The sequence below is a fragment of the Pezoporus occidentalis genome, unplaced genomic scaffold (genome assembly GCF_034315485.1).
Source record: "Pezoporus occidentalis ecotype Australia unplaced genomic scaffold, CSIRO_AGI_Poc_V1 ctg279, whole genome shotgun sequence".
NCBI lineage: Eukaryota > Metazoa > Chordata > Aves > Psittaciformes > Psittacidae > Pezoporus > Pezoporus occidentalis.
Genome location: NW_026914708.1, coordinates 767,411 through 795,310, shown reverse-complemented (window position 1 = coordinate 795,310; position 27,900 = coordinate 767,411). Strand labels below are relative to the sequence as shown.

The 27,900-nt window shown below is 58.6% G+C and overlaps 2 protein-coding genes across 2 annotated transcripts; both read right to left on the bottom strand.

The window, feature by feature from the left end:
* Positions 1–2,014: 2,014 nt before the first annotated feature.
* LOC134167052 (hemoglobin subunit beta) lies at positions 2,015–3,449 on the bottom strand. The gene is made up of 3 exons (XM_062625300.1): positions 3,262–3,449; positions 2,946–3,168; positions 2,015–2,244 (listed from the first exon to the last, which is right to left on the bottom strand). The coding sequence occupies exons 1-3, from the start codon at positions 3,351–3,353 to the stop codon at positions 2,116–2,118; spliced, it is 444 nt and encodes a 147-aa protein (XP_062481284.1). The 5' UTR covers positions 3,354–3,449; the 3' UTR covers positions 2,015–2,115.
* A 6,480-nt stretch (positions 3,450–9,929) lies between these two features.
* LOC134167050 (hemoglobin subunit rho) lies at positions 9,930–11,701 on the bottom strand. The gene is made up of 3 exons (XM_062625296.1): positions 11,313–11,701; positions 10,997–11,219; positions 9,930–10,113 (listed from the first exon to the last, which is right to left on the bottom strand). Exons 1-3 carry the CDS (start codon positions 11,513–11,515, stop codon positions 9,985–9,987), a joined length of 555 nt encoding a protein of 184 aa, XP_062481280.1. The 5' UTR covers positions 11,516–11,701; the 3' UTR covers positions 9,930–9,984.
* Positions 11,702–27,900: the final 16,199 nt, after the last annotated feature.

The following is a 27,900-nucleotide window of genomic DNA, read 5'->3' as shown; positions in this document are numbered from 1 at the left end:
AGCTTTAAGGTCCCTTCCAACAGAAATCATTCCATGATCCCACGATTTTCTGCATAACAAACCCAAAGAAACAGTGTGCTTGCTGGAAGCAGAGGGGCTTTGATCCTGACCCCAAAGCACCTGGGGCAATCCACTGTATTCCTGTTGTTCTCCATGGGATTTGGGTTGGGCTAAGTAAGAGGTGCTGGATCTTGTTGGATGGGGTGTTTAGGTGGCCAGGCCACAGCAGAGCTCAAGGGCTGACCAAGCTCCTCTCCAGACTTTAGGGCTTGCTTTCCTCCATGGACCACCTCCTGCTAAGCGTCTTCTTGGCCTCCTACTGAAAACACAGGAACGAGGAGGAAAATCAGTCCAAAGAAGTATTGAAAGACAGTATCTCCTTCCCCCTGTAGCTGGGGACGCTTTCCCATGGAATAGGGATGAATTGTCTCTATCGGAGTTGCCTACATCTGCCTTTCCTGCAGGAAATCCAGTGCCTGCGGGCTGCTGAGCTGGAGCACGATGATAAATCACATCCAGCACCTCGCTGGGGAGAGGGCATGCAGCAAAAATGTCTCAGACAAACTGGGAGCAGGGAAAGCAGCGCAGGGAGAGTACATCTCGCAGGACCTGTTTGCTGGGACACAGGGACCAGGGTGTCATCCCCTCGCTGGGGATGGGGATGGGAATGATGCCATGGGCAGCACCAGTGGCACTGCATCCATCCTGCCATGCTGCTGGTGCTGGGGATGGACACCCTCATCCCTGCTCCTGGGAAGGGGTATCCTGGTGGGAACATGGACAGGGGGCAGAGCACAGCCCTCCCTGCACTGACCTGTGGGGTCTCACCTGAGGGCTCTGCTCAGCTCATTTCTAGCCCAGACGCTTTGCTTGCAGGAGACCCGCTTGTTCACGTAAGTCAGTCTGAGGTCTGTCAATGGTCATCTCGTATGAAAGTCTGTGGAAATCTACCAGAAAACCCAAGAAAATTCACCCAGGAACCTTTTTTTTCTGAACCTGGACACCTGCCCCTCGTGCCTGCCCAGACCCCCTGCAGGGAGAAAGCACTTTGGGACTTAACTACAAACATCTTCTCCCCTTCCCGGTGTCTGCCTTGGCACCAGAAGCAAAATCATAGGATCAGCTCATTGGACCGGACGACCTCTGCAGGTCCATTCCAACCCCAACTGTTCAATGATTCTGTTCCTTTGAGCAAGAGAAGGGGCAGTTATGGTCACTTCCAATACTCTGCAGTGGGTCAGGGCAGAGGGGGGATGCCCACAGGTGCGGATGAAGCAGGGGCAGGGCACAGTGCAGAGGGTGCCGCAGGCACAGGGCCATGGAGCGGGGCCGCCTGCGCTCCCTTTAGGAATCCAGCACGTCCCTTCTGCAGCGTCACGCGCGGCTCGGACGGCGCTGCCCGTGCTGCCCATGCCAAGAGCAAGCTCTGCCCTGGAGGCTCCTGCGCTGCAGGCACCGAGCACCCGCAGCGCGGGGCGCGGGGCAGCGGCTGACGCCCGCCTCGGGGGTGATGGCAGCGGCAGGGCTGCACCCCTCGGCTGCAGCCTGGGCGGCACGGGGAGAAGGTGAATAAACAAAGTCTGGCCGTGTCCTGATAGCAAAATGGTTATCTCCAGCCTGCCCCCGCCCAGCGGCGGCTTGGCCACCGTGAGTCAGCTCTTTTCGGCAGGCTTTGCGCGGGGAGCGGGCTTGAAGCGCTTGATTCAAGTCTGCCCTTTATTTACTCCCTCAAAAACACGAATCTTCCAATTTGCCTGCAATAAACACGCGGGTTTCACACCAAAACAGGGCTTCAAAGCAGACTTCCCGGTGCCCGACCGCAGGGCTGCACCTCCCCAGCGCTCTGTAAGTGTCGTTTCCAAAGGCAGATGCCACACAGCCCCCCTGAACCCGCACACACAGCAAACGGGGCTGGCGTTTTCCGGGAGCAAAACACGCTCCCTGCTCAAGCGGGCACCCGGACCCCCGCATCCCCCCCAGCCCTCGAGGCTGCCAAGGACACTCAGACTCAGCAGAGACTTCACAGATGAGCTTTATTTGGCTGTTAGAAGCTGTTGGCTCCGCAGCAGCAGTCAGCGGGTGCCGAGGGTGCTGCCAGGGCTCCGGTGCTGCTCTTTAGTGGTACTTGCGGGCCAGAGCGTGGGCCACGGCGCGGACCAGCTTCTGCCAGGCAGCCTGGCAGTCGGGAGTGAAATCCTTCCCGAAGTGGCCGGCCAGGACGATGATGAGGATGTCACCCAGGAGCTGGGGGAACAAGAACAGCCTGGGGTTAGCAGCACCCCACGCATCCCCATGGCAAACACTCGCATCGGACCCAGGGAAACCTCTGGGCATTTCATAGGGTTGGAAGTCCCCCTGGAGTCCTCAAGGTGGACGTTAGGCTTGTTCCCTGCTCTGACTCTAAAGATCTGGGGTCTCCACTGTGGGGAGAGCGAGCAAAACTTCTCCAGGAGTTTTGTGGATTACATTATCATTTCTCCCCTCTGGCTCTGTTTGGGAGTTTCTCCGGAGCAGAACTCACAGCTCCCGTTCCCCTTTTGCTTTTGGCATCTAGCTGATACCTCTCTTTCCTCGCTCACATCTCCTTTCTCCTCTGTGCCAAGCTTCGCTCTTGCTCCTTCGCTTTCCCTTGGCCAAAACCTCTTCCTGCTCAACAACTGCTTTCACTTTACTCCCCCCTCCTTTTCCGCACTGAAACCACCTCCTCGCCCCCTTCCCGTCTTCATCCTGGCTTGCACCCTTCAACGGCCTCTCCGTTACCCAGCACCTCCCAGCCCCTTTGATGCCCTCTCCCCAAGCTGCCCGTTGGTCCCTTCCCTCTCCATCCCTCTCCTGCAGCTCCCCCTTGCCCCAGCCACCAGCCCCTCATCCTCCTGCACTGGCACATCCTGGGTACATCCCTCCCGCGGTGGTGGGACGGGAGCCGCGCCGGGAGCTGGGCTCACCCTGAAGTTCTCGGGGTCCACGTGCAGCTTGTCGCAGTGCAGCTCGGACAGCTGGGCGAAGGTGTTCTTGATGCTGTCCAGGTTCTTGACGGCCTCCCCGAAGGAGGTGAGAACCTTCTTGCCATGGTTGCGCACATTGGGGTTGCCGAGGACGGCAGAGGCGCTGGACAGGTTCCCGAAGGAAGAGAAGAACCTCTGTGTCCAGGGGTAGACGATCAGCAGCCTGCGGGGACACAAGGCACGGGCACGTCAATGCTCCCCAATGGAAGCGCCGCAGCTCCTCTGCCCACGGTGCAGAGCCCAGGGCTGGACCTACCTGGCCAGGGCCTCGGCTCCGCATTCGGCCACGTTGACCTTGCCCCAGAGGCCGGTGATGAGCTGCTTCTCTTCGGCTGTCCAGTGCACCATGGTGGCGGGAGGAGGGTAGCGTGTGGCTGCCGCGGGTACGGAGGAGGTCTGGGCTCTTGCTCCCGAGGGGTCGCACGCTGGCGACCGGCGCTGCCCGGCCACGCTTTTATACCGTGCGCCCGGCTCCTCCTCCTGCCCCACACCCCCCACTGCCTGCGCCGGGGGGGCCCCGCAGCCCTGGCACCCACGGGAGGGGACACGGTGTCAGGGTGGGGCCCAGGGCACGGTGCCCAGACCCACACGGGCGCTTCCCTGCCCCTCCTCTGATTTCCAGCTCCAGTGAAGGGGCGTGAGGGTGCTCAGGCATTGGAAGAGGCTGCCCAGGGCAGGGCTGCAGGCACCAGCCCTGCAAGGGTTGGCACCCCGTGGAGACGAGGCCTCAGTGCCATGGGGCAGAGGTGGCCGTGGGGCGATGCTTGCACTGGGTGAGCTTGAAGGGCTTCCCCAACCCGATTCGTTCTATGAGTTTTCTCCACCCAAAGCCCCAGCACGGCAAAGCTGGTGCCTCCTGATGGCGCAGACCTCAGCGCCTGTGTGGGTGCAAAGCCAAAGACTTGGGCTTGGGGCTGTTGGGTTCTCCCTCTGAACGCAGCAGTGTGTGAGCGGTTGCTCCTTGTCCTCCTTCGGGACGTGTCAGGGTTTGGGTTCTCCTTGTTCTTTCCTATCAGTTTTTTGACAGTTTGACAACTGAATTCTTCCCTGTGAGGGTGCTGAGGCGCTGGCACAGGGTGCCCAGGGAAGCTGTGGCTGCCCCATCCCTGGCAGTGCTCAAGGCCAGGTTGGACACAGGGGCTTGGAGCAAGCTGCTCTATGGAAGGGGTCCCTGCCCATGGCAGGGGTTGGAGCTGGAGGAGCTTTGAGGTCCCTTCAGCACAAACCCCTCCATGATTTCATGATTCTATGGCCCTGGTTCAAGCCTGGGGGTGCCCCAGTTCCCAGCCCTCACACTCAACAGCGCTGTGTTTGCTACAGACCTGCTCCGGAGCCTCTGCCTCCTCCCTGATAAGGGGCGGGAGGAATTCACCACCCAGAAACCTCAAACACTTCCTGAGCTGCTCTCGGTGCCTTGGGGATGCTGCAGCCGGAGAGGGGGGCAGAGGCTTTGGGGGGGGGGGGGGCTCTGCCTGGTACGGACAGTGCTCAGCTCTCTGTAGGGCAGGGAGCAGATGCTCTGTCCTCCTGGACCCAAAATTAACGTTCTTGGTGTGTTTTTTACCATAACACATGGTTGTGTCTCTTGCTTTCTGCCCTTAATAATCATAGAATCACAGAATCCCAGACTGGTTTGGGTCGAAGGGACCTTAAAGCTCCTCCATTCCCAACCCCTGCCACGGGCACGGACCCCTTCCATAGAGCAGCTTGCTCCAAGCCCCTGTGTCCAACCTGGCCTTGAACACTGCCAGGGATGGGGCAGCCACAGCTTCTCTGGGCACCCTGTGCCAGTGCCTCAGCACCCTCACAGGGAAGAGCTTCTGCCTAAGAGCTCAGCTCAGTCCCCCCTCTGGCAGGTTAAAGCCATTCCCCTTGCCCTGTCCCTGCAGGCCCTTGTCCAAAGTCCCACTTAGTCTGAGAATGATGATGATTTAGACACAAAAAAAACACCAGAAAAAAGCATTTCTCCTTCCCTGAAGGAGGTGACGATTGCCCACATCTCCCACTGCACGTTTTTGTACAAGGTTTTGCTCCACTTGATCCATCCAAGACATGAACATCAACCCCAGCCACGTTACCTGATGGCTTATTTCCGTTTGTGTCTCGTAACGTGAGGTGAGGAGGTGAGCACCTTCTTGCCGTGGGCACGGACCTTGGGGTTGCCGATGATGGCCGTGGGGCTGGGCAGGTTCCCGAAGGAAGAGAAGAACCTCTGTGTCCAGGGGTAGACGATCAGGAGCCTGCGGGGACACAAGGCACGGGCACGTCAATGCTCCCCAATGGAAGCGCCGCAGCTCCTCTGCCCACGGGGCAGAGCCCAGGGCTGGACCTACCTGGCCAGGGCCTCGGCTCCGCATTCCTCCACGTTGACCTTGCCCCAGAGGCTGGCAATGAGCTGCTTCTCCTCGGCTGTCCAGTGCACCATGGTGGCGGCGGAGGCTTTCCCTGTGGCTCCCCTGATCAATGGAGGAAACGGAGCCAGAGTCTGCCCCGGGGTTTTTACACACCGGTAACGGCCTGTGCTAATCCCAGTTCATGGAGCCATTGACTGGGGCTGCAAAAAGAAAGATGGTTACTTTGGATGCTGTCCAAGGGGAAAAGAGGCCCCTTCCCCCTCTGCCTTTGAGTGGACAAGCATCACCGCATCCCCATGCGCTTGTGGTCGCAGCCCATGTGCAGGCTGAGCTGCCTGTGTGGCTCCTCCCCAGGCCAGGTATCCAATATTACAGAGGTTGCTGAGGCTGGGGGCTGAACACGGGGTGCACACCCAAGAAGACACACGGTGATGTTCAGAGTTTGTAATCTCCTCCTTGAATGTTTCCAGACCCTTAATGGTGCCCTGCACTCCTGGGACACATCCTGAACAGCTCTCGCTGGGCATCATCCACCCCAGCTCAAAGGACCAGAAGCTACTGGGAATCAAGGATTGAATGATCACCCCAAATCTAGGCTCCAAGCTTTAAATGCAAAAGCCTCCTTTCTTGTCTGCCCTAGCAAAGAACTTCAGAGTTGTCCATCATTGTGGAGGACCACGGAGCTGCTGTGGGGGCTGGAGCAGCTCTGCTCTGGAGCCAGGCTGAGAGAGCTGGGCTGGGGCAGCCTGGAGAAGAGAAAGCTCCTGAAGGGGAGACCTGAGAGCAGCTCCAGTGCCTGAAGGGGCTGCAGGAAAGCTGGAGAGGGGCTTGGGACAAGAGATGTAGGGACAGGGCAAGGGGAATGGCTTTAACCTGCCCGAGGGGAGACTGAGCTGAGCTCTTAGGCAGAAGCTCTTCCCTGGGAGGGTGCTGAGGCGCTGGCACAGGGTGCCCAGAGAAGCTGTGGCTCCCCCATCCCTGGCAGTGTTCAAGGCCAGGTTGGACACAGGGGCTTGGAGCAAGCTGCTCTATGGAAGGGGTCCCTGCCCATGGCAGGGGTTGGAGCTGGAGGAGCTTTAAGGTCCCTTCATCCCAAACCATTCCATGACTCCACAATCACTGTCTCTGCTGTTCTCAGCCTAAGCTCTCCCGTTTCTCAGGAGTTCATTTTATTTCGGAGCTTGGCTGCCCCGTTACTGCATGGGGCTGATTGAATGTCCCCCAGTCTAATACCTGGGTGCCACAACTGGGCATGGTTGTGAGCCTGACTAACCCAGAGCTGGGCTGTGCTCCAAATGAAAGGCAGAACCAGGCAGGAGCCATGTTTGTATTTTTAGACTCCTGGCAGAGGCATGCAGTAAGCCTTGTCTGCATGGCACGGGTCAGTGGGTTTGCTCTATCAGCCACCAGCACTGACACACTCCTGAGAGCTGAGGCTGTTTGCGCTGCAGAGGAGTTCTCATACCCCAAGAGAAATAAGCCTTGTCCTGGCAAGGCAGCATTTCTGCTGCTGGTTTCGCTGCCGTGACCACATTGCTTGTCCACATTTCATGACTCAGTTGCAGGGCTGATCTCTCACCTCATGCAGGATGGAGCCTGTTCTCTTGCCTTCTTGGCAACTGTCGTTACAAATCTGAGGAGCACTCTGCTGTCTCTTATCTGCCTGCTCCACATAACTCTGAGTTCTTCCAGCAGATCAATACCACCCCTGCGGTTACTACAGCTTCAAAAGTGTGACTTTTTTCCACCTTTCTGTCTGACAGGGCACCTCAGTCCAAGGTGTTTCTCACTAACAGGAGAGGCTGTCAAAGAATCAAAGCATCCTTACCAGCCTAATTGTGCAAACCCTGATGCCCTGAAAGATGCACTTTAAGTCATGCAAGGAGGCTGTGGCAAAGCCAGGGACCAGCTCTGCCTCCATCTGTAAGGGGTGACCTGGCCCGAAGCTGGATTCTCTCACTGCAGCTCTAGTCCTGCCCTGTGTCGGTTCGTGCACGCGCTCCATCAGTTAACACAGACCTGAGCAATGAGGAGGCTGCAGTGTCCGTGACTGCTCCATGGACGGAGCTTCCATCCTCTGTTAGCAGAGCTGGAGGCGTCCACCCTGCGCTACCCCAGCACCACCCCGTAGGGCAGCTCCAAATGCCCATCCCAGGCGGGAGGTGCTAAAGCAAGAGCAGCATCCAGAGGTGAGCAGCCCCGGGGGCTTGCTGAGCTTCGCCTCATCCCTCCCTCCTCCTCCAGCCCTGTCCCCACCAGTCCCTGTGGCTCCTCCTCACCCACTGCTGTGGCAGCAGCATCTCCAGAGCTCCCGGTGCCACTGACAGGGAACATCCTCCCATCCTGGCAGGTGATTCCTCCTAAGCGCTTTTCACATCATCGCCAGCAATTACATTGGTGCCACAGGGCAGCCATCAGCTGGGAGAAAGGGGGAAATGAGATTAAATTCCCTATGAAAGACCCCCCGGGGCTCTTCACTTGTCGCGTTAGTCACAACAAAGACATTCTGAGGAGCAGCCGCACTGCCAGGCCCAGGGGCTGCTCACAGCACACAGGCAGTGGTCCATCGCCTGTCAGAGCATCAGCTCACAGCCGGATAAGGCCCCAGAGGTGCCTCGGGGGTGTCAGTGTGTTCCCAGCCCGGACACCCGGAGGATTCACTCCCTGTGTGCTGCGGACAGCAGAGGCATTGGCCAAAAGCAAAGGTCTGAGAGCCCGGGCAGCCCCGATATCCCGGAGAGCCCTGGCAGCCCATACAGTGCGGGCAGCCCGGACATCCCCTGTGCTCCGGCTGCAGCTTCTCCGGGATCCTCCTCACCCATTTTAGAGGAAAAAAGTTCATTTTAGCACATTTTAATCGATGTGCGGGGGGCAGGGACCGGGCCACCAGCGTGAGGATGCTCTGAGCTGCCAGCAGAGCCCTGTCTGCTGAGGGGGCTGTTTGGTGGCACAGGGAGGGAGGGGAAATGTTCTTCACAACATGAACGGTGGGGGCAGTTTCTGTTGCTGCCTCCCCATTCACAGTCGAAGGCAGATCCTTCCCCTGGTGCGCCCACAGCAACACCTGGCAGCACCCTTATCCCAGAAGGAAAGCTGTCTGCCTGGATGGGTGTCACTGCGCTCAGGACTCCTGCCTGGAGCATCCTGCCAGCAAGCTGAGCCCATGGGTGTGAGTGGAAGATGCCCACAGTCACTCCTCACCTCACGGCCCCACGCTGATCCATGTCCTCTTCCACGGATGGGGACATTCCTCCTTACAGGAATCCCATCAATGGCAAAAGGCGACTCTCCTGAGACAAGCAGAGGTTGGTGGTCACTCTGATTGCAGCGGTCCCGCTCCAAGCTTCACCAGAGCCCTTATCAGCAGGAGCGGTGGCAGCTGTGCCCAGCCTCCACCCCTGGACCTGGGCCAGGCCCCTCTCTCCTCCAGAACACGAAATCTCCTGTGTCTTGAGCAGCACGGCTCGAGGTGCCTGGTTACCACTTCATGTCATGGAACGAGTCATGGAACCACAGACTGCTTTGGGTTGAAGGGGCTTAGAGCTCCTCCAGCTCCAACCCCTGCCCCGGGCAGGGACCCCTTCCATAGAGCAGCTTGCTCCAAGCCCCTGTGTCCAGCCTGGCCTTGAGCACTGCCAGGGATGGGGCAGCCACAGCTTCTCTGGGCACCCTGTGCCAGCGCCTCAGCACCCTCCCAGGGAAGAGCTTCTGCCTAAGAGCTCAGCTCAGTCTCCCCTGGGGCAGGTTAAAGCCATTCCCCTTGGCCTGGCCCTACATCCCTTGTCCCAAGCCCCTCTCCAGGTTCCCTGCAGCCCTTTAGGCACTGGAGCTGCTCTCAGGTCTCCCCTCCAGGAGCCTTCTCCAGGCTGCCCCAGGCCCACTCTGATGATGTATTCCTGAATCACGCAGAACAAGGTCTCCCCACTCCGAGCAGCACACGTCTGTCCTTGCTGCTCTTCAGTTGTTCCTGATAAAGCACTGCTGGAAGGGATGCGCGGAATCCTCCCATTGCAGTGCAGAACACTCTCCCATGGAGCCAGTCTGGGTAAAGCAATAACCTCTGCTCAGGCCCGTTTACAAGCTGCCCTCACCCCTCCCTTGGATCATACACACTTGATACCTTGTTCTCACCAAAATGCACACAAGTCACGGCAGGAGCATTCTCATTGCTGACCCAGGAAGCGCTTTTGCTCAGCACTGCAGAACACACCAGCGCAGGAACGGGAAGGGCTGGATTTCTGCCCCATCAGCGCTGGCTTCGGTGAATCTCCGTGGATTTATCCCCTTGCACACACCACAGGTTGGGTGGCTCAGGGCCAGAGGGGCCCTTGCTTGCCCTGCAGCTGGTCCTCCGCTCCCTCCTGCGTGATTTCAGCGAGCTCAGAGACACTGCGTGGGCTGGGACATGCCCATCACTGTTTGAGGCCAGTATCCCCCAAGGTCCCACGGGAGCTCTGTATGTGATGCGCACCCCAGCATCACTCTGTGCACGATGGTCCAGCCCATCTCCCCCCTTTCCCTGCCTCCCGCCCCACAGGAAGCCTGAGAGACACCAGAACACAGGCAGAACTGCAGAAATTGTGGGGTTTTATTGACTGTCACAGCCACATCGCCCTGCGGGGGGTTTAATGGTACTTGTAGGCCAGAGCATGGGCAACCACACCGACCAGCTTCTGCCAAGTGGCCTGGCAGGCAGGGGTGAAGTCCTTGGTGAAGTGTGCGGCCAGCACGATGATGAGGATGTCTCCCAGGAGCTGGAGAGAAGGAAAGGAAACGGATCAGTGCGGTCCTGAGCACCCCTTCCCCTGCCAAGACCCCATTGCTGGTGGGTCCTGGAGGCTGCGACCCATTGTCAGTGTAGGAAAACAGTCCTGTGCTGACAACAGACAGCAGCAGCCGCCTCCTCTGCCTCTTCCCACACCTTTCTTCCAGCTCTAGACATTATTCCCAGACACTTCCTCTTTCCCGCTGTGAAGCCCCAGGACTATGTGGGCCTGGGCAGTTTGGGGTCTGCTTCCTACATCCCGAAGTCAGGCTTGAGCAGAGACTGAGCCAGAAGCTGTCAGCCCCATCCAGCCCTCTCCATCCCACCAGCCTGATCCCCCTCCTCTCCCACAGTGACATCTCCCCCCCACACCCTCATCTCTTTTGCTTCATTCCCCTCCCGCTCCCTTCCCTCATGGGCTGACCTTGTCCCCACACTCAGACAAGTCCCCTCTGACACCAGCCTGCATCTCTTCCCATCGGTTCCAGCCCCTGCCCATCCCAAACTTGCTTTTCCCTCTCCTTCCCTGTCTGCCAGCCTTGGAAAAAGGAATAAGTGATCCCAATCCCTGGGACCAGGAGGAGTCAGGGAGAGGATGCCTCAGCACAAGGGGACTTCCCTCCATGCTCTCCATCCTCATCCCACTCGACCTCCTGGCATCCTGCTCTTCTCAAGCAATGTCTGCAGGAGCCTCCAGGCTTTCAGAGCATCACCCCATGTCTGTCCCGTATCACATGCCCACCCTGTTCCCCAGTTCCCACCCAGGCCAGGCCCTTTGGTAACCAAAACACACGCTATCAATGCCTGTTTGAAACCCTCCAGGCACTGAGGCTCTCGGGATGGAGGGAGGTCAAGCCCCGAGCTCGGCTCACCCTGAAGTTCTCGGGGTCCACGTGCAGCTTCTCGCAGTGCAGCTCCGACAGCCTGGAGTAGGTCGCCTTCAGGTTGTCCAGGTTCTTGACGGCCTCCCCGAAGGAGGTGAGCACCTTCTTGCCGTGGGCACGGACCTTGGGGTTGCCGATGATGGCCGTGGGGCTGGACAGGTTCCCGAAGTTGTCAAAGAACCTCTGTGTCCAGGGGTAGACGATCAGGAGCCTGCGGGGACACAAGGCACGGGCACGTCAATGCTCCCCAATGGAAGCGCCACAGCTCCTCTGCCCACGGGGCAGAGCCCAGGGCTGGACCTACCTGGCCAGGGCCTCGGCTCCGCATTCCTCCACGTTGACCTTGCCCCAGAGGCTGGCAATGAGCTGCTTCTCCTCGGCTGTCCAGTGCACCATGGTGGCGGCGGAGGCTGCGGCGGCGGCAGGAGGAGGACACGGACCCGTGGCTGCGCTGCGGACCCCACGCAGGCTTTTATCCCCTGGAGCAGCTCCTCCCCGTGGGGCCATTGGCTGGGGCGCGCTGGGGGTCCCCGCGGGGGGTCGGTCCCTCCATGGGGTCGGGTCCGTGCGAGGTGTGGTCTGCAGGGACAGCCCCGGCACTCGATCACTGGGCTCAGGACGCGGCTCCCTCTTATCTCCTGCCCTGCCCTGCTGACCACAGGCAGGAACGGGTCACCCCATGGCCTGCGACAGGCACTGACCCACGGCCAGGAGCTGCTGCGAGGGCTGGAGCAGCTCTGCTCTGGAGCCAGGCTGGGAGAGCTGGGCTGGGGCAGCCTGGAGAAGGCTCCTGAAAGGGAGACCTGAGAGCAGCTCCAGTGCCTGAAGGGGCTGCAGGAAAGCTGGAGAGGGGCTTGGGACAAGGGCCTGTAGGGCCAGGCCAAGGGGAATGGCTTGAACCTGCCCGAGGGGAGACTGAGCTGAGCTCTTAGGCAGAAGCTCTTCCCTGTGAGGGTGCTGAGGCGCTGGCACAGGGTGCCCAGAGAAGCTGTGGCTGCCCCATCCCTGGCAGTGTTCAAGGGCAGGTTGGACACAGGGGCTTGGAGCAAGCTGCTCTATGGAAGGGGTCCCTGCCCGTGGCAGGGTTGGAGCTGGAGGAGCTTTAAGGCCCCTTCCAACCTGAACCATTCCATGCTCCTGTGTGCAAGGTTACACGCACTTGCAGCAGCCTCACACCAGCAGCACCCAGCCATTGAGTCTCCGCAGTGTTTGCAGGCTCTCTAAACCCGAGGGACGTTTCTCTGACAGGAGGGATGACCGGGTCTTGGAACTGAAGCCTCCACAGACCCTTCTGCACTGGAGCACACACCTGGGGACGCTGAGCGCCGCTGCTGGGGCTGCAGCTCCAGACACACAGGGAACCCATGTCCCTAAGCAGGCCCCTTCCATCGGGCAGAAGCCTGGACAGCATCAGCCTTTTGGTCCAGCCTGAGCCCTGTGTGGAGACCCACGGGTGTGCGGCCATGGTTGGTGTTAATGGAACAGGGATCATGTCCTCATGCTCCAGTGCTGAGGAGTCCCTCTGGGATGCTGTGCTGGGGCTGTGACTGGAGCCGGGCTCCTCTGCTCTGCTAATGTGTGTACAGGGTGCACAAGGCAGACTACACTGGCCTCTCCCTGCTTGGAGGTTAAATGCCTTGCACCAGGAAAGCAGGACATGTTACAACCCATTATAGGATGCAAGCTTGGAAGGGACCCCCAGGAGCATCTGATCCCATAAAGAAACCCCAAACCAGACCAGCAACATCCATTCCACCAGTTCAAGGCCTGACCAAAGGCTTTTGCTTGTTTCCCATTGACCTACAGGGGTGTTTTTCAGGCTTCAGGTGAGGCTGTGCTCCCATGCTGAGGAACACAGCACCGGGATGCACGGGCTGTAGGGCATCCTCAGGAGAGCATGGACGCTGGGTCTGTCTGGAGGCAGTTTAGGAGGTTCCACTCAACCCCCTCCAGTGACAGATCAGTACTGGTGCACTGATCCCATTGCAGACACCCTGAGCAGTGCCACGAGCCCATCGCTGTGGGGCTGTGGGTCATGTCCCGGCTCACTGCCGCAGGCTGCTGCCATCATCCGTGTGGGGGTGAATTCCTGAGCCCAAGGCAATGCCCAGAGGCCCTTCCCCAGGCAGTGGCCGCTCTGATAACGCCCCTGAGCCAGGCTGCTCCCTGCAGATAACGGCACCAGCACCCGCTCGGCCCCTCACCTGCAGGGACAGAGACACCATCACCCACCCTCAGCCCCTCTGAGCATGCAGACGGTGCCCGTTTCAGTAACGGGGGGCTCAAAGGGTGAAATCAAACACGTGCAATGCTCAATCCATTGCTGACATTCCCGTCATGCCCATGGCAGGGGGCACAGCGCTGACCGAAGCAGCTGTGTGCTCAGCTGGGGGACAATGGCCCTTCCAGCTATTCCTTCTCATCCTGCAGCCTGAATTCCACTGCTTGCATTGAAAATGAAATCCAGGCTACATCTAGGTCTATTATTAGGGGTGGGTTCGCCTCAGCTGCGGTCGGGGTCTCGTTTTCAGCTCTGCAAAGCTGAACTCCAAAAGAGAACAGATAAATGATGCTTTTCTTCTGCATTCGAACCATGAGCATGGGAATGCTCAGGGAGGGGTGGCAGGGAGCTGGGTGTGAGGCTGGGACAAGCAGGACAACGGCCAACAGAGGCGTGGAGGAAAATACTGACTGCAGCATTAACATCAAACTGAAATGTGGTTAATGAATGCTGTTTTGTGCAGAAAGCCAGGCAGAGACATGCCTCGGAGGGAGCATCCCCAGGCCCTGGTCCCACGCTTCGTCCCACTCAGGGTCTGCTGTTGCAGGGAGCAGGACCACAGGATGGATAATGACAGTCACAGGGAGCTGAGGGCAAGGGGAGGGCAGAGGACACAGGAGGCTGAGGCTGTTTTCATCAAGCCAAGCTCATCTGGTGCTGCTCCTCTGCATCGATCCCTTTTTAATGACTTGGTTTATACGCACTGTAATTCTTTAAGCTCTCTCGAGTCCATAGGACAGGCACTATAAAACCAGGAATAATGGCAGGTGAATCAGCCAGATAATTGGGTTAGGGTCACGCAGGAGACCGGGGATGTGGAGAGTCCAAAATAGCAATAAGCTCTTACAGCCACCCTGTGAATTCCTACAGGAGCCTCAGCCTGCCCCAACCCGCAGCTCTGCTGTGTCCAGTCCTGCACCGGTGCCTTGATTTAACCTGAAAGCTTCCCCTGGGGCACGGCTCAGGCACTGACCCTGCCAGGGCTGCTGCAGGAATGGTGCTGGGGACTAAAGGGGCTTCAGCCTCACGCCCAGAACCAGAGCAAAGCCTTCCCAAAGCCTTCCCACCAGCACAAGGAACCCAGAGAGCGGCTGCCCTAACCCCCCTTGGAGGGATGTGGTCAGCGATGGCTTCGGGCAGGCTGCTCTGAATCACCACCTCCCACAGCTTCCCCTGGCTGGCACTGGTGCTCTCCAGCCTGAACATGAGCACCAAGGGGAATGCCTGAAAATGCAGGTTTTTCCCTTAGGAGAGAAAGGGAAAATAGGAACGAGCAAAACCAGGGGCACCAGTGGAGATGTGGAGCAGACTGGAGTGCAGAGCGGGCAGGCGGGGAGCCGGCTGTTCGTGCTGCAAGGAGACTTCTCCTGGAGCTGTGGCTCTCTGCTTTCAGCACAAAGACATTGCAAATCCCTCCTGTGCCCTAACATCAACCTGAGGGGAAACCCAGCTGCAGGTTCACTGAATCCCTCTGCCCTGAGGTGGCTCTGCAGTACCAGGATCCTGGTCTAACCCTCTGTACCCTGTGGGCCCACGGAGCATCCCTTGCTCTCGCTGCTCTGTCTGGATTTCATCCACGCACTGAGTCACTGATCCCACAGGCAGAGGCCCCCATGGGTTAGTTCACATCCGAGCCTTTCGCTTCATGGGTTTGGTTTTGAGGGAAATCTGCGGGGTCCCAACCACAACAAAATCCAAACCTCCCTGGGGGTGGGGGCTGCAGAGGGGACCCGGGGCCATGGCAGACGTGACCTGACCCTGTTCGTACACCCCTGTCCCGTAGCCCTGCAAAGGGATTCCCCAGGACAGAGCCCTAAAGCCAGTCCAGTGTCACAGGCTGTGGGGGGTCAGAGCGCAGTGAGCTGAAGGCAGGAGAGGGTAAGGTCAGGCGTAAAGGCCAGGATACACAGGGGAAAGCTAAAGATTGAATTAAACAGCTTCTGAGTGACCCCGAGCACCAGAACTTGGGCAAAAGCAGCTTTTTTACTGATGTCTCATTGAAGCAGGTTGGTCCTGCCCATCACCAAGGGCATGCTTTGTTCTCAGCCCTCACCCTCACTGGGGTTTCCATCTGCTCAGCACAAACGGGACACAGGCTGCAGGGAGGAGGGTCACAGGCACCCCCTGTGAGGGAGCTTGCTCCAAGCCCCTGTGTCCAGCCTGGCCTTGAGCACTGCCAGGGATGGGGCAGCCACAGCTTCTCTTCCCCTTGTCCTGTCACAGCCTGCTCCAGTGGAAGGAGTCCCTGCCTGGGGCAGGGGTTGGAGCTGGAGGAGCTTTGGGGTGCCTCAACCCAACCCATCCCATGGCTCTTTGTAAACCCACAAAGCATGGAGCACTCTCTGCTGCTGGACCACTTCTCCCAGAGCTTTGCTTTGCACTTCTCTGCTGGTGCAGCATCCCCGGCCCCTGCAAGGCACCACAACAACCGGTATCAGCCCTGCAGAGGCTGGATGGGACCCCACAACCCTGGCTGTGCCCAGCTCCCCTCTATCACCATAGGGCAGCCCATGGGCGCCCCACGCCCTGCACGCCCCACACCAGATAGCTCCTCACCACCCTCTCTGCGCCCCGAGATAAAGCCGTGCTGCAGATGGGACAGCCTGGCCTCTGCCCCTGCATGTACCACAAATGGGCCCTATTGGTGGTGGGGCTGGGCTCCATCCATGGCACATGGACCCCCTAAGGAGCACCTCCATCCACACAGCAGCTCCCACAGCCTCAGCACCCTCACAGGGAAGAGCTTCTGCCTAAGAGCTCAGCTCAGTCTCCCCTTGGGCAGGTTAAAGCCATTCCCCTTGGCCTGGCCCTACATCCCTTGTCCATCCCTTCCCTCTCCTCATCTCCTGCTCTGCAGTGCCCAGGGCCCTGGGAACACACATTTAGGGGTCCTCACATTGCTCAGGGACTGGGGATCAGCTCCCACCCTCCTGAGCAGCTCTGTTGTACGTGCTGTGCTGTGCTGTGACCGCTGCCTTTGAGAGCCAGGCAGTGCTGAAGGAGACCCTGAGATCCTGCCCTGGGGCACCTCTCACCTGCCCTATGGGACAAAATGAGAGGCAAACTCCCACGGATTTCCCCCATGGATACCAGGGCTGCATAGTTCATGATTCCATGAGAATGACCCACAGAAAAGGTCCCTCCCGGGGTCCATCCAGCTGGCATAATTATCATACCTCGGTAACAGCACCATGACTTACAGTGCCCTGGTAGGGAAACCTACAAAGCAAAAAGCCCTCAGGCAGTGACACAGCCCCATGGGTGACTGTGTCCCTGCAGTGCCCCCGTTCTGCTGTCTCTTGCGGGCAGCTCAGCTGAGCCATGGCTAATCCAAACCCGGGTCCTGGTGGTCTGCAGCACCCCCGAGGTTCTGCAGGCACAAACAGTGTCTGGAGCTGGTGCTTTACTCCCCTGCTGCCGCAGGGCTCAAACTCACAGTGATCAGCTCAGGAGAGCAGAGAGGCCAGAAACACCCATTGCCCAGGGCTGAGCGCAGGGTGCCTTAAGTCCCAGGAAGGGAAGAGCCGCAGAGCTGAAGAGGTGCTGGCACAGGGGTCAGGATGAGCCCATGGAGCACAGAGGGTCCAGGCTCACCCCCGGTGCCCAGCCATGGGCAGGCTGGAGACCATGCTCAGGGCCCCAGACAAGAGGCATGAATGGTAGAACCATGGGGACCAGCCTGGTTCGGGATCAAGGGACCTTAAAGCTCCTCCAGCTCCAACCCTGCCACGGGCAGGGACCCCTTCCACTGGAGCAGCTTGCTCCAAGCCCCTGTGTCCAACCTGGCCTTGAACACTGCCAGGGATGGGGCAGCCACAGCTTCTCTGGGCACCCTGTGCCAGTGCCTCAGCACCCTCCCAGGGAAGAGCTTCTGCCTAAGAGCTCAGCTCAGTCTCCCCTCGGGCAGGTTAAAGCCTCTGAAACTCCTGGGGCTTGTGCAGTGCTCCCAAGGCCCACGTGGCTCCAGATCCCAGGAGCAGGCACCAGCCACATCCTTTGCTCCATTGCTAACAGTGCCCGGTGCTGCCTCTGCCATCAGCCCTTGCCCATGCCTGTGCCCTGGGAGCACCCTCATACCGAAAGGTGAGGCTGCTCTGCTCCCATCCCCTCAGCTTCCCTCACGTGTGGTCACTCATGGAGCTCGGGGCTCCTTGGGCAGACTGAGATGAGTCTTGCTGCAGAACAGCAGAGGATGCACAGGAAGGTGTTTGGTTCTTGTGCTGGGCAGAAGGCACACATCTAAACCCCTTAGACCCCAGGGTAAGGGCAAGGTGCCCTGCTTTCCCCCTCAGCATCCTTCCTCCAAGCAGCAAGTTAGCTCCAAGGGACCTCCCAGTCCTTAGCACCGCTGCTGCAGGTGTAGCTGCTCTGCCTGTCATTGCTCAGCAGAGCCCTCCTGTACCCACAGACACCCACCCAAGAGCCCCGGCACTGGATGGGAACCACGAGAGCCGTGTCCCATCCAGTCCAGGGCACCAGTGAGAGATGTCCCTGTGAGCAGGGAAGGCTCTCATGGGGCCAGCCGGTGCACTGCTGAGCCCAGACAAGGACTTTTGTCCTGTCTGTGGCACAGGACCAGCAGGGTCAGTAGCATGCAGGTGGTTACGTTCCCCTGATGCTGTTCAAGCAGTTGGCACTGGCAATGGACAGAGTCAGACCTGTTTCTGTGTTGGGACTAGGATTAGGGAGGCAAGAAGGGAGACCTGGCCGCAACCTGGCCCCAACCACTTGTTCAAGTAGAAAAAGTGGCTCTGAAAGTGGGGTGGCACCTGCAGCAAACCCTTTGTAGCCAGCAGGTAGCTGTTCGAGGGCTGCCCGCACCATGGACCCCTCATAGGAGAGAGCAGCCCCTGCCCCAAGTGATGCACCCAGAGCCTGTGCTTGGGGCAGAAGCCCCAGCTGCCCTATGGAAACCCTGGTGTTGAGCAGCTCATCCCAGCACCTCTGTGGTGCCAGCACTGCTGGGTGAATTAGGGGCTGGCCTGGACATGGTTCACAGCATCAATCCCTCATCCCAGCACCATGCACCAGGCATCACCCAGAGAGTCCCAACAACACCATCTCTGTGGGGCTGACCTGAGATGGAGGTCAGGGGATGTCCCACAGACCCTGTTTCACCCCAGCCCAGAGGACACTTTATTCTGAGGGTCCCCTTCACACATGGAGTCCCAGACTGGTTTGGGTTGGAAGGGACCTTAAAGCTCCTCCAGCTCCAACCCCTGCCACGGGCAGGGACCCCTTCCACTGGAGCAGCTTGCTCCAAGCCCCTGTGTCCAACCTGGCCTTGAGCACTGCCAGGGATGGGGCAGCCACAGCTTCTCTGGGCACCCTGTGCCAGCGCCTCAGCACCCTCCCAGGGAAGAGCTTCTGCCTCAGAGCTCAGCTCAGTCTCCCCTCGGGCAGGTTCAAGCCATTCCCCTTGGCCTGTCCCCTCAAAGGCACCCGGGCAGCTCCGCCGCCAGCAGCCGGGGGCCGGGCTCCCGTGCCCGTGCCCGCTGTTTGCCTGCTCCTGCTCTATGGCTGTGCCAGGCTCCCGCTCCCGCAGCAGCAGCGCCCCGAGCACCGGCACCCGCAGCCCGGTGCTGAGTCACGGCAGCCGCTCCCGCCCCGGCTGCGGGGGGCGATAACTGCGGCACAAACAGGAGCGGGGGGGCCGCGATAAGAGCCGGGGCCGGGGGCAGCGCTCCCGTTCTGCTGTGTCAGAACCGTGACGCAGCAGAACCGCTCCCGGGCGCGGGGCGGCGGCGAGCACGGGGGTGGCAATGGTGGAATTGCCCCTTCCGTGGAAGAGCCGGGACCCTGCCCCCGTGGGCAGCGCCCGCTGCGCACCCTGCGCCGGGCTCCAACACTGCCCCCAGCCGCGGGCAGAGCCACGGCAGGATTCGTGCTCCCACACGGATGGGGGGCACAGAACCGTGGAATGGTTTGGGTTGGAGGGACCTTAAAGCTCCTGCAGCCCCAGCCCCTGCCCCGGGCAGGGACCCCTTCCATAGAGCAGCTTGCTCCAAGCCCCTGTGTCCAACCTGGCCTTGAGCACTGCCAGGGATGGGGCAGCCACAGCTTCTCTGGGCACCCTGTGCCAGCGCCTCAGCACCCTCCCAGGGAAGAGCTTCTGCCTAAGAGCTCAGCTCAGTCTCCCCTGGGGCAGGTTCAAGCCATTCCCCTTGGCCTGGCCCTACATCCCTTGTCCCAAGCCCCTCTCCAGCTTTCCTGCAGCCCCTTCAGGCACTGGAGCTGCTCTCAGGTCTCCCCTTCAGGAGCCTTCTCTTCTCCAGGCTGATCCAGCCCAGCTCTCTCAGCCTGGCTCCAGAGCAGAGCTGCTCCAGCCCTCCCAACAGCTCCATGGCCTCCTCTGGCCTCACTCCAACAGCTCCACATCCCTCTTACACTGCTGCCCCAGAGATGAATCAGGACTGCAGTAAAAGTGGCCTCTTCCACTTGGATTGAGGAGCTTTGGGTAAAATGTCCTTTAGGAGGATCCACAGCACAAACCGTTTGTTTGGCACCATTAATCTGTCCAGACTCAGCTCCCGTGTATCACAAGGCACAAAATTCCCTCAGGATCTCCTGTCATTGCAGGATCTGGTGTTTTGCACGAGGCCCCTCCAGGCAGGCACAGTTGGGATCTGAAGGCCCCATCCCTGCCCTGGGAAGCTCCTTTTCCTTCGTGTTTCCTTCCCCTAGTGTGAGGTGTCCCTGACCGTGGATTGGGTTGGAGGTGCATGATCTGAAGGTCCCAAACCATTCCATGATTCTGTTTGGAACGTGGTCTTCCCTGGGGCAGGCTCTGTGCCAGTGCATGGATGCAATGGGGTGATGAGGACCCACAGCCCTTCAGGCTGACACAAGCAGAAGCAGGGAGGCTGTGGCAGGGGTTGAAGGGGTACAGGAAAGCGGGGCTGGTCACACAGTCCCTGGGGCAGGATTGTCCCCCCCGGCCCCGCTGTCTCCCCACAGCCGCCCCCCAGCACCGTGAGTGGTGCCGGTGGCTCTGCCCCGTGAAGGTGCGGCTGTGGGGGCCCGGCCCCGCGGCCAGACCCCGCTGCCGCTGTGCCCCCGGAGGCGGGTTCGGGGCTGGGCGGCAGCGAACCCACGGCCGTGGGAGGGTTCCCGCTACCTCTAGTGTCGGGGAGACCCCGGCAGCCCGCGGAGCCCGGGCCAGGGCGAGGGGAAACTGAGGCACGGCGCTGGACACCCGCCTGTGCGGGCGTCTGTGCCTCGGGTGGCACCGGCACCCCCCTGCGCTGCGAGGATGGGGCAGGGGGTGCCTGGTGGCACCAGGGCTCCACTGGACCGCGCTCCATCAGCCGGAGGACACACTGAGGCTCGGACGCCCCGGTCTGGGAGCTGGTTTTCCAGCCGGGCTGTGTTTGGTGCTCACCACTGTTCACCTGGGGCTTCATCCAAAGCCACTCTCTGAAGCACAACACGGGTTTGGTCCCCGTGTGGTGACGGGCAGAGGAGCACGGAGCAGGGCTGGGGAATGAGCTGACCCCGGCTACTCCAAGGCTTGGTTTATGCCACTCGTCTCCAGAGGTGGCACCAGCTTGAAGCCAGAGCAGCAGCACAGCCCAGTGCTCTGCATCCCCATCCGCACACCCACCCCAAACACCGCTGCAGGTCCATCCTGGACCATGGATGGCCCGTGCCCCGTGGGATCCATCCTCTCGTATGGGGACAGGCCGAGGGGAATGGCTTTAACCTGCCCGAGGGGAGACTGAGCTGAGCTCTGAGGCAGAAGCTCTTCCCTGGGAGGGTGCTGAGGCGCTGGCACAGGGTGCCCAGAGAAGCTGTGGCTGCCCCATCCCTGGCAGTGCTCAAGGCCAGGTTGGACACAGGGGCTTGGAGCAAGCTGCTCTATGGAAGGGGTCCCTGCCCGTGGCAGGGGTTGGGGCTGGAGGAGCTTTGAGGTCCCTTCCAAACCCAAACCATTCCAGGATTCTATAGACCCCTCCCTGTGCCACTTTACCCCCCGGCACAGGTGGAGTTGTTCCTGCAGTGGGTTCTTCCACCCTGTGTGTTCTAACACTGAAGCTCAGGAGCTCGGTTCCTGCACTTGGATGTGCTCCTGGCTCCAGGTACTGCTGCTGCAGCTGTTACTGGTGCTGCAGCATGCGTGCACAGGCTGTCCTTCGGGAAGGGGTCCTTCGTGCTGCTTTGCTGTCCCTGTGCCCACAGCTGGTGCCTGTGCTTGCAGGGACCGTCCCTCCCTTTCCCTGTCCGTGTGAATTGCATTGTCCATGTGTAGCTGTGTGGGATTTCCACCCAGGATGGAAACGTGCTCTGGTTCTCTATGTTCACCCTGGAAACAGGGCGACGGCCACCGCTCCTGGGCCACCATCCCTGGCTGCCATCAGTCTTGTGTTGAGTGCCTGCCTCCAGCCTGGGTTGCTCCCTTGGTCAGCAGGGGCTGTGATGCTGCAGGATCAAACCTCCATCACAAACTCAGTGGCTCAGGTCTGTATCATTTCCCCATTGCAGTTCCTCCTTGCAATAAAACCACATTCACCATCTCCCCGTGCACTCTCTTTCTTCATTGCTGCTTTGCTGGGGACAGAGGGAAGAGACACCCCGAGGAATACAGCACTAAATGGTCCTTTAGATACTGAAATCTGACCATCCACATGCACTGGGAGGCTCCCGAGCTCAGTGTTCAGCATCAATATCCCATTTCCCTTCCCTGCCAAAGCCATTAAAGCATTTTGTTCCCATAATTTCCTCCGGGCACAAAATCTTCCCAGGGCATTTATTTTATTAGTGTGTAGCTTTCAGAAAGCTTCATCCATCAGTAGTAAAACTGATGTAAAACCCATCCCAGCACGTAGGGAGATGCTCAGGAACCTTCCGCCTCTCACAGGAACCTTCCTGAGGGCTGAGAGGATCCCAGCCTGGTTTGGGTTGAAGGGATCTTAAAGCTCCTCCATCTCCAACCCCTGCCACGGGCAGGGACCCCTTCCATAGAGCAGCTTGCTCCAAGGCCCTGTGTCCAACCTGGCCTTGAACACTGCCAGGGATGGGGCAGCCACAGCTTCTCTGGGCACCCTGTGCCAGCGCCTCAGCACCCTCCCAGGGAACAGCTTCTGCCTTACCTCCAACCTGAACTTCCCCTGTTCCAGTTTGAACCCCTCAGCCCTTGTCCTGCTGCTACAGTCCCTGAGGAAGGGTCCCTCTTCTCGCTGTGTCTCCTTGCTGACTGCACCTGATGTCACATTTAAGAGAGGCCTGAGGGTCTCCATCCCTTTTTGAGAAGCTTCCCTTGCAGCGCATGGGGGTTACCAGTTATAACCAGTCCCCAGAAACCCTCCTGCACCAGGCTTGCACTCTAAAAGCCTCTGCTTGTGTTCAGAGGTTGGCAGCCTGGTCTGGACGAGGATTCCCTGCTCACTGCAGGGGTTGGACTGGATGAGCTTTAAGGTCCCTTCCAGCCCAAACCATTCCATGATTGCATAGAGCTGATGGAGGAGCCCTTCCTGCAGAGAGCAATGCAGACCTCTCCTGGTGCCAAGTTTTGAGCCAAGCAGCCAGGCTGCTGCTCGAGGCATAAGCACAGGGCATAAGATTGGGCAGAGCAGAAACTCAGGGCAATTAAAATCAACCTCTGGCCCCTTCTGTACCTCCGGGTGGAGCCTGCACCGGGAATTGTGGCTCCTGTAGCTGAGCCTCTCGGCTGCTTGTGTCTCCTCCTTCCCTCCATACGGTGTGGGACGAGCTCTGAGCAGTTCCTCTGGGGGACCAGAGGGAAAGCTCCCCCACATTGAACCTGCCTCTTTGTGCAGGCCCAGCTCAGTCCATGGGGCTCATTCTGCCTTTGGGGGTGTCCACAGGAGCTGCACGGGGCCGTAAACCTGGAGCTGAGACAGGGAAGGGCAAAGATGCTGTCGGGTAGAAGCTTTAGGGATTTGAGGAAAGAATGGTGATACCCTTGCAATTGTCTGAGCAGAGAATAGATAGAGATAAAATATAAAATATAGATCAGATATTTTTTAATGGAATGGCTCTGCAGTTACTGCAGTTTCCAAACCTGTGGAACCTGTGGTAGATGGTCCTTCAAAGACAGAGGTGAGGACCAGTGTTAGGCCTGAGGAGAAACCTGCAGGTACTGTGGGAAGGTGACTAGAGATTATGGTCCTTGAGTGCTGTCCCCATCCTTCCTGGTGACATGAGTGTGCAGAAGGGAAGGCAGCTCCACCTCGCCTCCCTGTATTTCCACTGCCAAGAGACATCCTTTCATATGATCATCTTGTCATTTCAGGGCCAGGTTGGACACAGGGGCTTGGAGCAAGCTGCTCTAGTGGAAGGGGTCCCTGCCTGTGGCTGGGGGCTGGAACTGGAGGAGCTTTAAGGTCCCTCCAACCCAACCCCCCCATGATTCCATGATCCATGATTCGCTGAGCTCGGGACCACAGCGGGATCAGCGCGGCTGGAGCTGGGTTCCCCCGCTGCAGACAAGAGCCTCGGCAGCAGCTCCTGGAGGTGTGGAGCCAGGATCCCGCAGAATCCCGTTCCCCTTCCCCGGGATCTGCCCCAGCCGGGGCTGGGCCCCATAGCGCGGCTCGCGGCTTCCCTCTGCTGGGGGACGCGGGACCCGGGACGCGGGATGCAGGACGCGGGATGCTCCGTGTCCCACCAAGCCAGACCCTGCGGCCTCAGCCCACGGTGCGCAGGAGGGGCCAGACCTCCCCTTCGGACACCACAAGTGAGGAAGCGAACCCATGGGGCCTCCCAGGCTGCCTCATGCCAGACGCACCCCGCAGGCTCTCACCCCGTGTCAGGACCTGCACGGGAGGGCTGTTCGTCCTTCTTGCCTTCCTCTTCCCGATTTCCTCCTCCTTCTGCAGCAGGGACAGAGCCCAGGAGTGGAGTCCCCCTGAGAAGGTCCTCACCTGAGTGGCCACTGAAGGCGTTTTGCAGATGAGCCCCGGTTAAGCCCCAGTCAGAGCGAGGATGCGTGCACAGAGACCTGCACCCCCCAATAGAGCCGCTGCGTTCCAGGGGTGCCTGAGCTTTCGTTTGAGACTTCTAGGCTGAAAACCCAACAGATGAGGAGCGTGACACCCGTGTCTGCTCTTCAGACGTGGCCACCAGCGTGGAACAGGAGAGGAAGCCCTGACAGCTGCTGGGCAATGCCAAAACCCACTGTCCCTGGGACTTGAGCAGTACATTACTGATTTCCAGGCTTTAGAAAGCAGGTCTGCTTGTGCCACAGGGATGCCATAGGGGTTACAGGGGGCTGAGGACCTTAACTAAAACCATGAGCACTCAGAGCCACTCTGATGTGAGGTTTATGTGCTACAGCGCCTGTGCTGGGGCTGGGCAGCCCTGAGGATGCCCGTGCCAGGAGCAGCGACAAGGACTCATTGCCAATGTCCTGATTTTGAGATGAGCTTGACAATCTGATCCTGCAATGTTGGTTTTGGTCACAATTGGCCTGAGAAAGGAAAAAAAAGAAGGAAGAAGGGAAAAGAAAACGTCTGGTGGAAAGAGAAAACACCTGGCTGGAGTCAGCCTCTCTGGTTTGAGTTCAGCAACTGAAAAGAGATACAGTGCTTCATTTAAGGTGCCCAAGCCTGACTCTTCTCATTGAATCATGGAATGGTTTGGGAAGAAGGTACCTTAAAGATCATCCAGTTCTTCAGGTGTTCTCCAGACACCGGCCTGATGCCCCTATGCTGCATTGATGTGAGTCCCAGCGAGGGGACCCTGGCAGTGCTCAAGGCCAGGTTGGAACAGGGGCTTGGAGCAAGCTGCTCTATGGAAGGGGTCCCTGCCCATGGCAGGGGTTGGAGCTGGAGGAGCTCTAAGCTCCCCTCATCCCAGATCATTCCATGGTTCTCAAAGCTGCAGCAGCTGCTGGGGTGCACAGGGAGGACTCTGCACTCGCAGACCCTCTGCACGCTGGGTCACTGGAGGGATGCTGGGTGCACATCTGGTGCAGATGTGGCTGGAGGAGGCCAGACCAGGGAGCTGTGGCACCACACAGGGCAGGCAACCTGCCTGGGTCCCCAGCAGGGCAGCAGTGTGTGTGCATGGGAAGCAAGCCAGTCCCTGCCTTTTTTAGACTTAAATTGGTGATCAGGTTTCCTGCTCAAGGCTGCCTTGGACTAAACTGCATCACTGATGAAAGAGGAGGAATTAGTGGGGAACCACAGACCAGAATTTGGGAGAATGAAGAACTTTGAGAGGCTGAGAAACAAGAGAGTGGAGGAATTACTCAGCCACTCTGCGGACAGTGAAACCATCGCTTGAGGTGGGAACCCTCAGGAAATGTTCCTGCCTTGAGCAAAAAGCAGGGGATTGGAACTGGATGAGCTTTCAAGTGCCTTCAACCCAAACTATTCCATCATTCCGTGATTCGAGGATAGGTCTTGACCATTTGTCTTGTCCTTACTCCTATCTCTGTCCCCCAGAGCCAAGCATCAGCTCATCCTGGAGGAACAGCCAGAGCAAAGCACGCTTGAGCCTCCCCATGGCTCATGCCAGGAGATGGCAGAGGCAGAGCCTTGCCTCAGGAAGGTGTCTGGAGGCAGGACCTGGTGAGAGCACCCGTGGTGTGATGGGTATGAAGTGCTGGGGAATGGGACACTGCAGTGCCAGCAGCAGAATTAATTCTTCCCTGCTCCAAGCCCTTTGGTTGGTTACCTGGAAGCAGAAACACATGGTAAGTGCATGGGTTAATCGTGCATTAAGGAAGATCCCCAGCTCCTTGTGCATGGGCTGACGGCCCATCCCGAGCACAGCAGCAGGTTTGAGCCCTGGAAACACCAAGCTCATGGTGCAGGTAGAGAATCCCAGGCTGGTTTGTGCTGAAGGGAGCTTAAAGCTTCTCCATCCCAGCCCCCTGCCATGGGCAGTGACACCTTCCGCTAGAGCAGCTTGCTCCAAGCCCCATCCAGCTACGCCTTTCCCTTTGTGCCCGACGCCCCAGGCAGACCGATGGCAAAGCCATCCTCATGGGGGGTCTCCAGCTCAGCCTGCGTCTGGGGCGATTCCTGCAGCAGAGCCCCCACGCGAGGACCTCCCTTGTCAGTTCATCTGCAGAGCCACAGAGCTGGCTCTTGAGAGCACCCATCTCGTGCCAGCCTGTGCCCCTGCCTGCTGGCTAATCTTTAACTCCCCTTTGTACCCACTGGGACTAACTGTTCTTACTGATAACCCCTTCCGCTCCTGCATCCCTGCTGAACTGAAGCACATTCCTGATCTTCCTAGCACGGTATTCATGGAGATATTCAGGGCTCTGCTGCAATATGTTTAATTATTGAAGCGTTTCTCCCTCTTCCCACCAAGGAAAGCAGACACATCATTCCCCATTAGACAGCACTGGAAGAGGAAATTAGGTCTGGTTCAATTATTTCTGCAGTTATTTCACTCAGTTCTCTCATGTCTTCTCATTAAGAACATCCACCCTGCGCAGTGCAAGAAGCCACCTCTGATCACACTCATGGCCACCTTCCAGCTGGAATTCCAGGGCTTAGAGTTACCCAAGTGATGAGTTTGCCCTTAAAAACGCAACCTGAATCCTCGCTGCCACCCTGAGCTGTGCAACTCCATCACCACCCGTGGGTGACCCCAACAGCCTGGGGTTAAGAAGGGCTTTGCTGCTGGTTGTGGGAAGAACAAGGATGGTTGGTAGAAATGGGATGAAACTTTGCTGATGTTCTGTTGAATTGCTGCATGTGCAGGAGATGGTGGCAAATGGATACCAGTAATGAAGAAGTTACTGAACTGGGAGATTCAGTGTATGAGTGTAGCCAGTGCCAGACATGGCCTCAGCAGTGCTGAACTGGTGGGGAACCATCCAGCCCCAATCCCTGCCACGGGCAGGGACCCCTTCCATAGAGCAGCTTGCTCCAAGCCCCTGTGTCCAACCTGGCCTTGAACACTGCCAGGGATGGGGCAGCCACAGCTTCTCTGGGCCAAGCATTCCACCACGGTCATAGTGAAGAAAGAGGGTGCTGCCTGAACAACTGTGTGAAAACAAGGAAACCTCATCTCAGAGCTGGGAGTCAAGGCAAGCAGCAGAACACCATCAAAACACCAACGCCTGATCCCATAGGATGATGAAAGCTGCGTTTGACAGAAACATGGGATCCATGCCAGAGATCTCAGAGCCGTTCTCTCAAGCTATATTTAGTTGTGAGCGTTGCTGCCTTCCCAACTGGAATTGCAGCTTGGAAGGTTTTAAAAGGTTTTAAAAGGCTTTCTGGCTGTGGGTTCATCTAATAAAAGACAACCACGAGCTAAATCTGTCTGACATTCACAGCTCCACGCTCGCAAAGCTATTTTATAGCTGCAACAAGCAGCACCCCTGCTCGCTCTGCAGCCTGAAACAGCCCTACCCATCACTTCCCACAGGCACCAGAGTCTTCCTTGGGGACTTGTGCCCAGCAGTTCCCTTTGCACTTGCTGGATGCTGGCATCAAGGATATGCTTTGGATATCCTTCAAGGATATGCCAACAGACGCATGTTGACATCAAGCATAAAGATTAGGAAAGAGCTGCTCGTTTCAGATTCATTTCCATCAAGGACTGCTAGGGAGGGAAGGGATTCAAGTCTTATTTCCCAGATTGCTCCTACCGTGAGATGAAACAGGGCTGGAGAGCTGAGCAGCAG

Bases quoted from the DNA above. Each gene is read 5' to 3' on its own strand.
- LOC134167050 (XM_062625296.1), bottom strand. From the start codon at position 11,515: ATGGCCCCACGGGGAGGAGCTGCTCCAGGGGATAAAAGCCTGCGTGGG. The intron at 11,220-11,312 runs GTAGGTCCAGCC...GTGTCCCCGCAG, and splicing joins GGAGCCGAGGCCCTGGCCAG to GCTCCTGATCGTCTACCCCT. The intron at 10,114-10,996 runs GTGAGCCGAGCT...CCTTCTCTCCAG, and splicing joins TGGACCCCGAGAACTTCAGG to CTCCTGGGAGACATCCTCAT.
- LOC134167052 (XM_062625300.1), bottom strand. From the start codon at position 3,353: ATGGTGCACTGGACAGCCGAAGAGAAGCAGCTCATCACCGGCCTCTGG. The intron at 3,169-3,261 runs GTAGGTCCAGCC...GTGTCCCCGCAG, and splicing joins GGAGCCGAGGCCCTGGCCAG to GCTGCTGATCGTCTACCCCT. The intron at 2,245-2,945 runs GTGAGCCCAGCT...TTGTTCCCCCAG, and splicing joins TGGACCCCGAGAACTTCAGG to CTCCTGGGTGACATCCTCAT.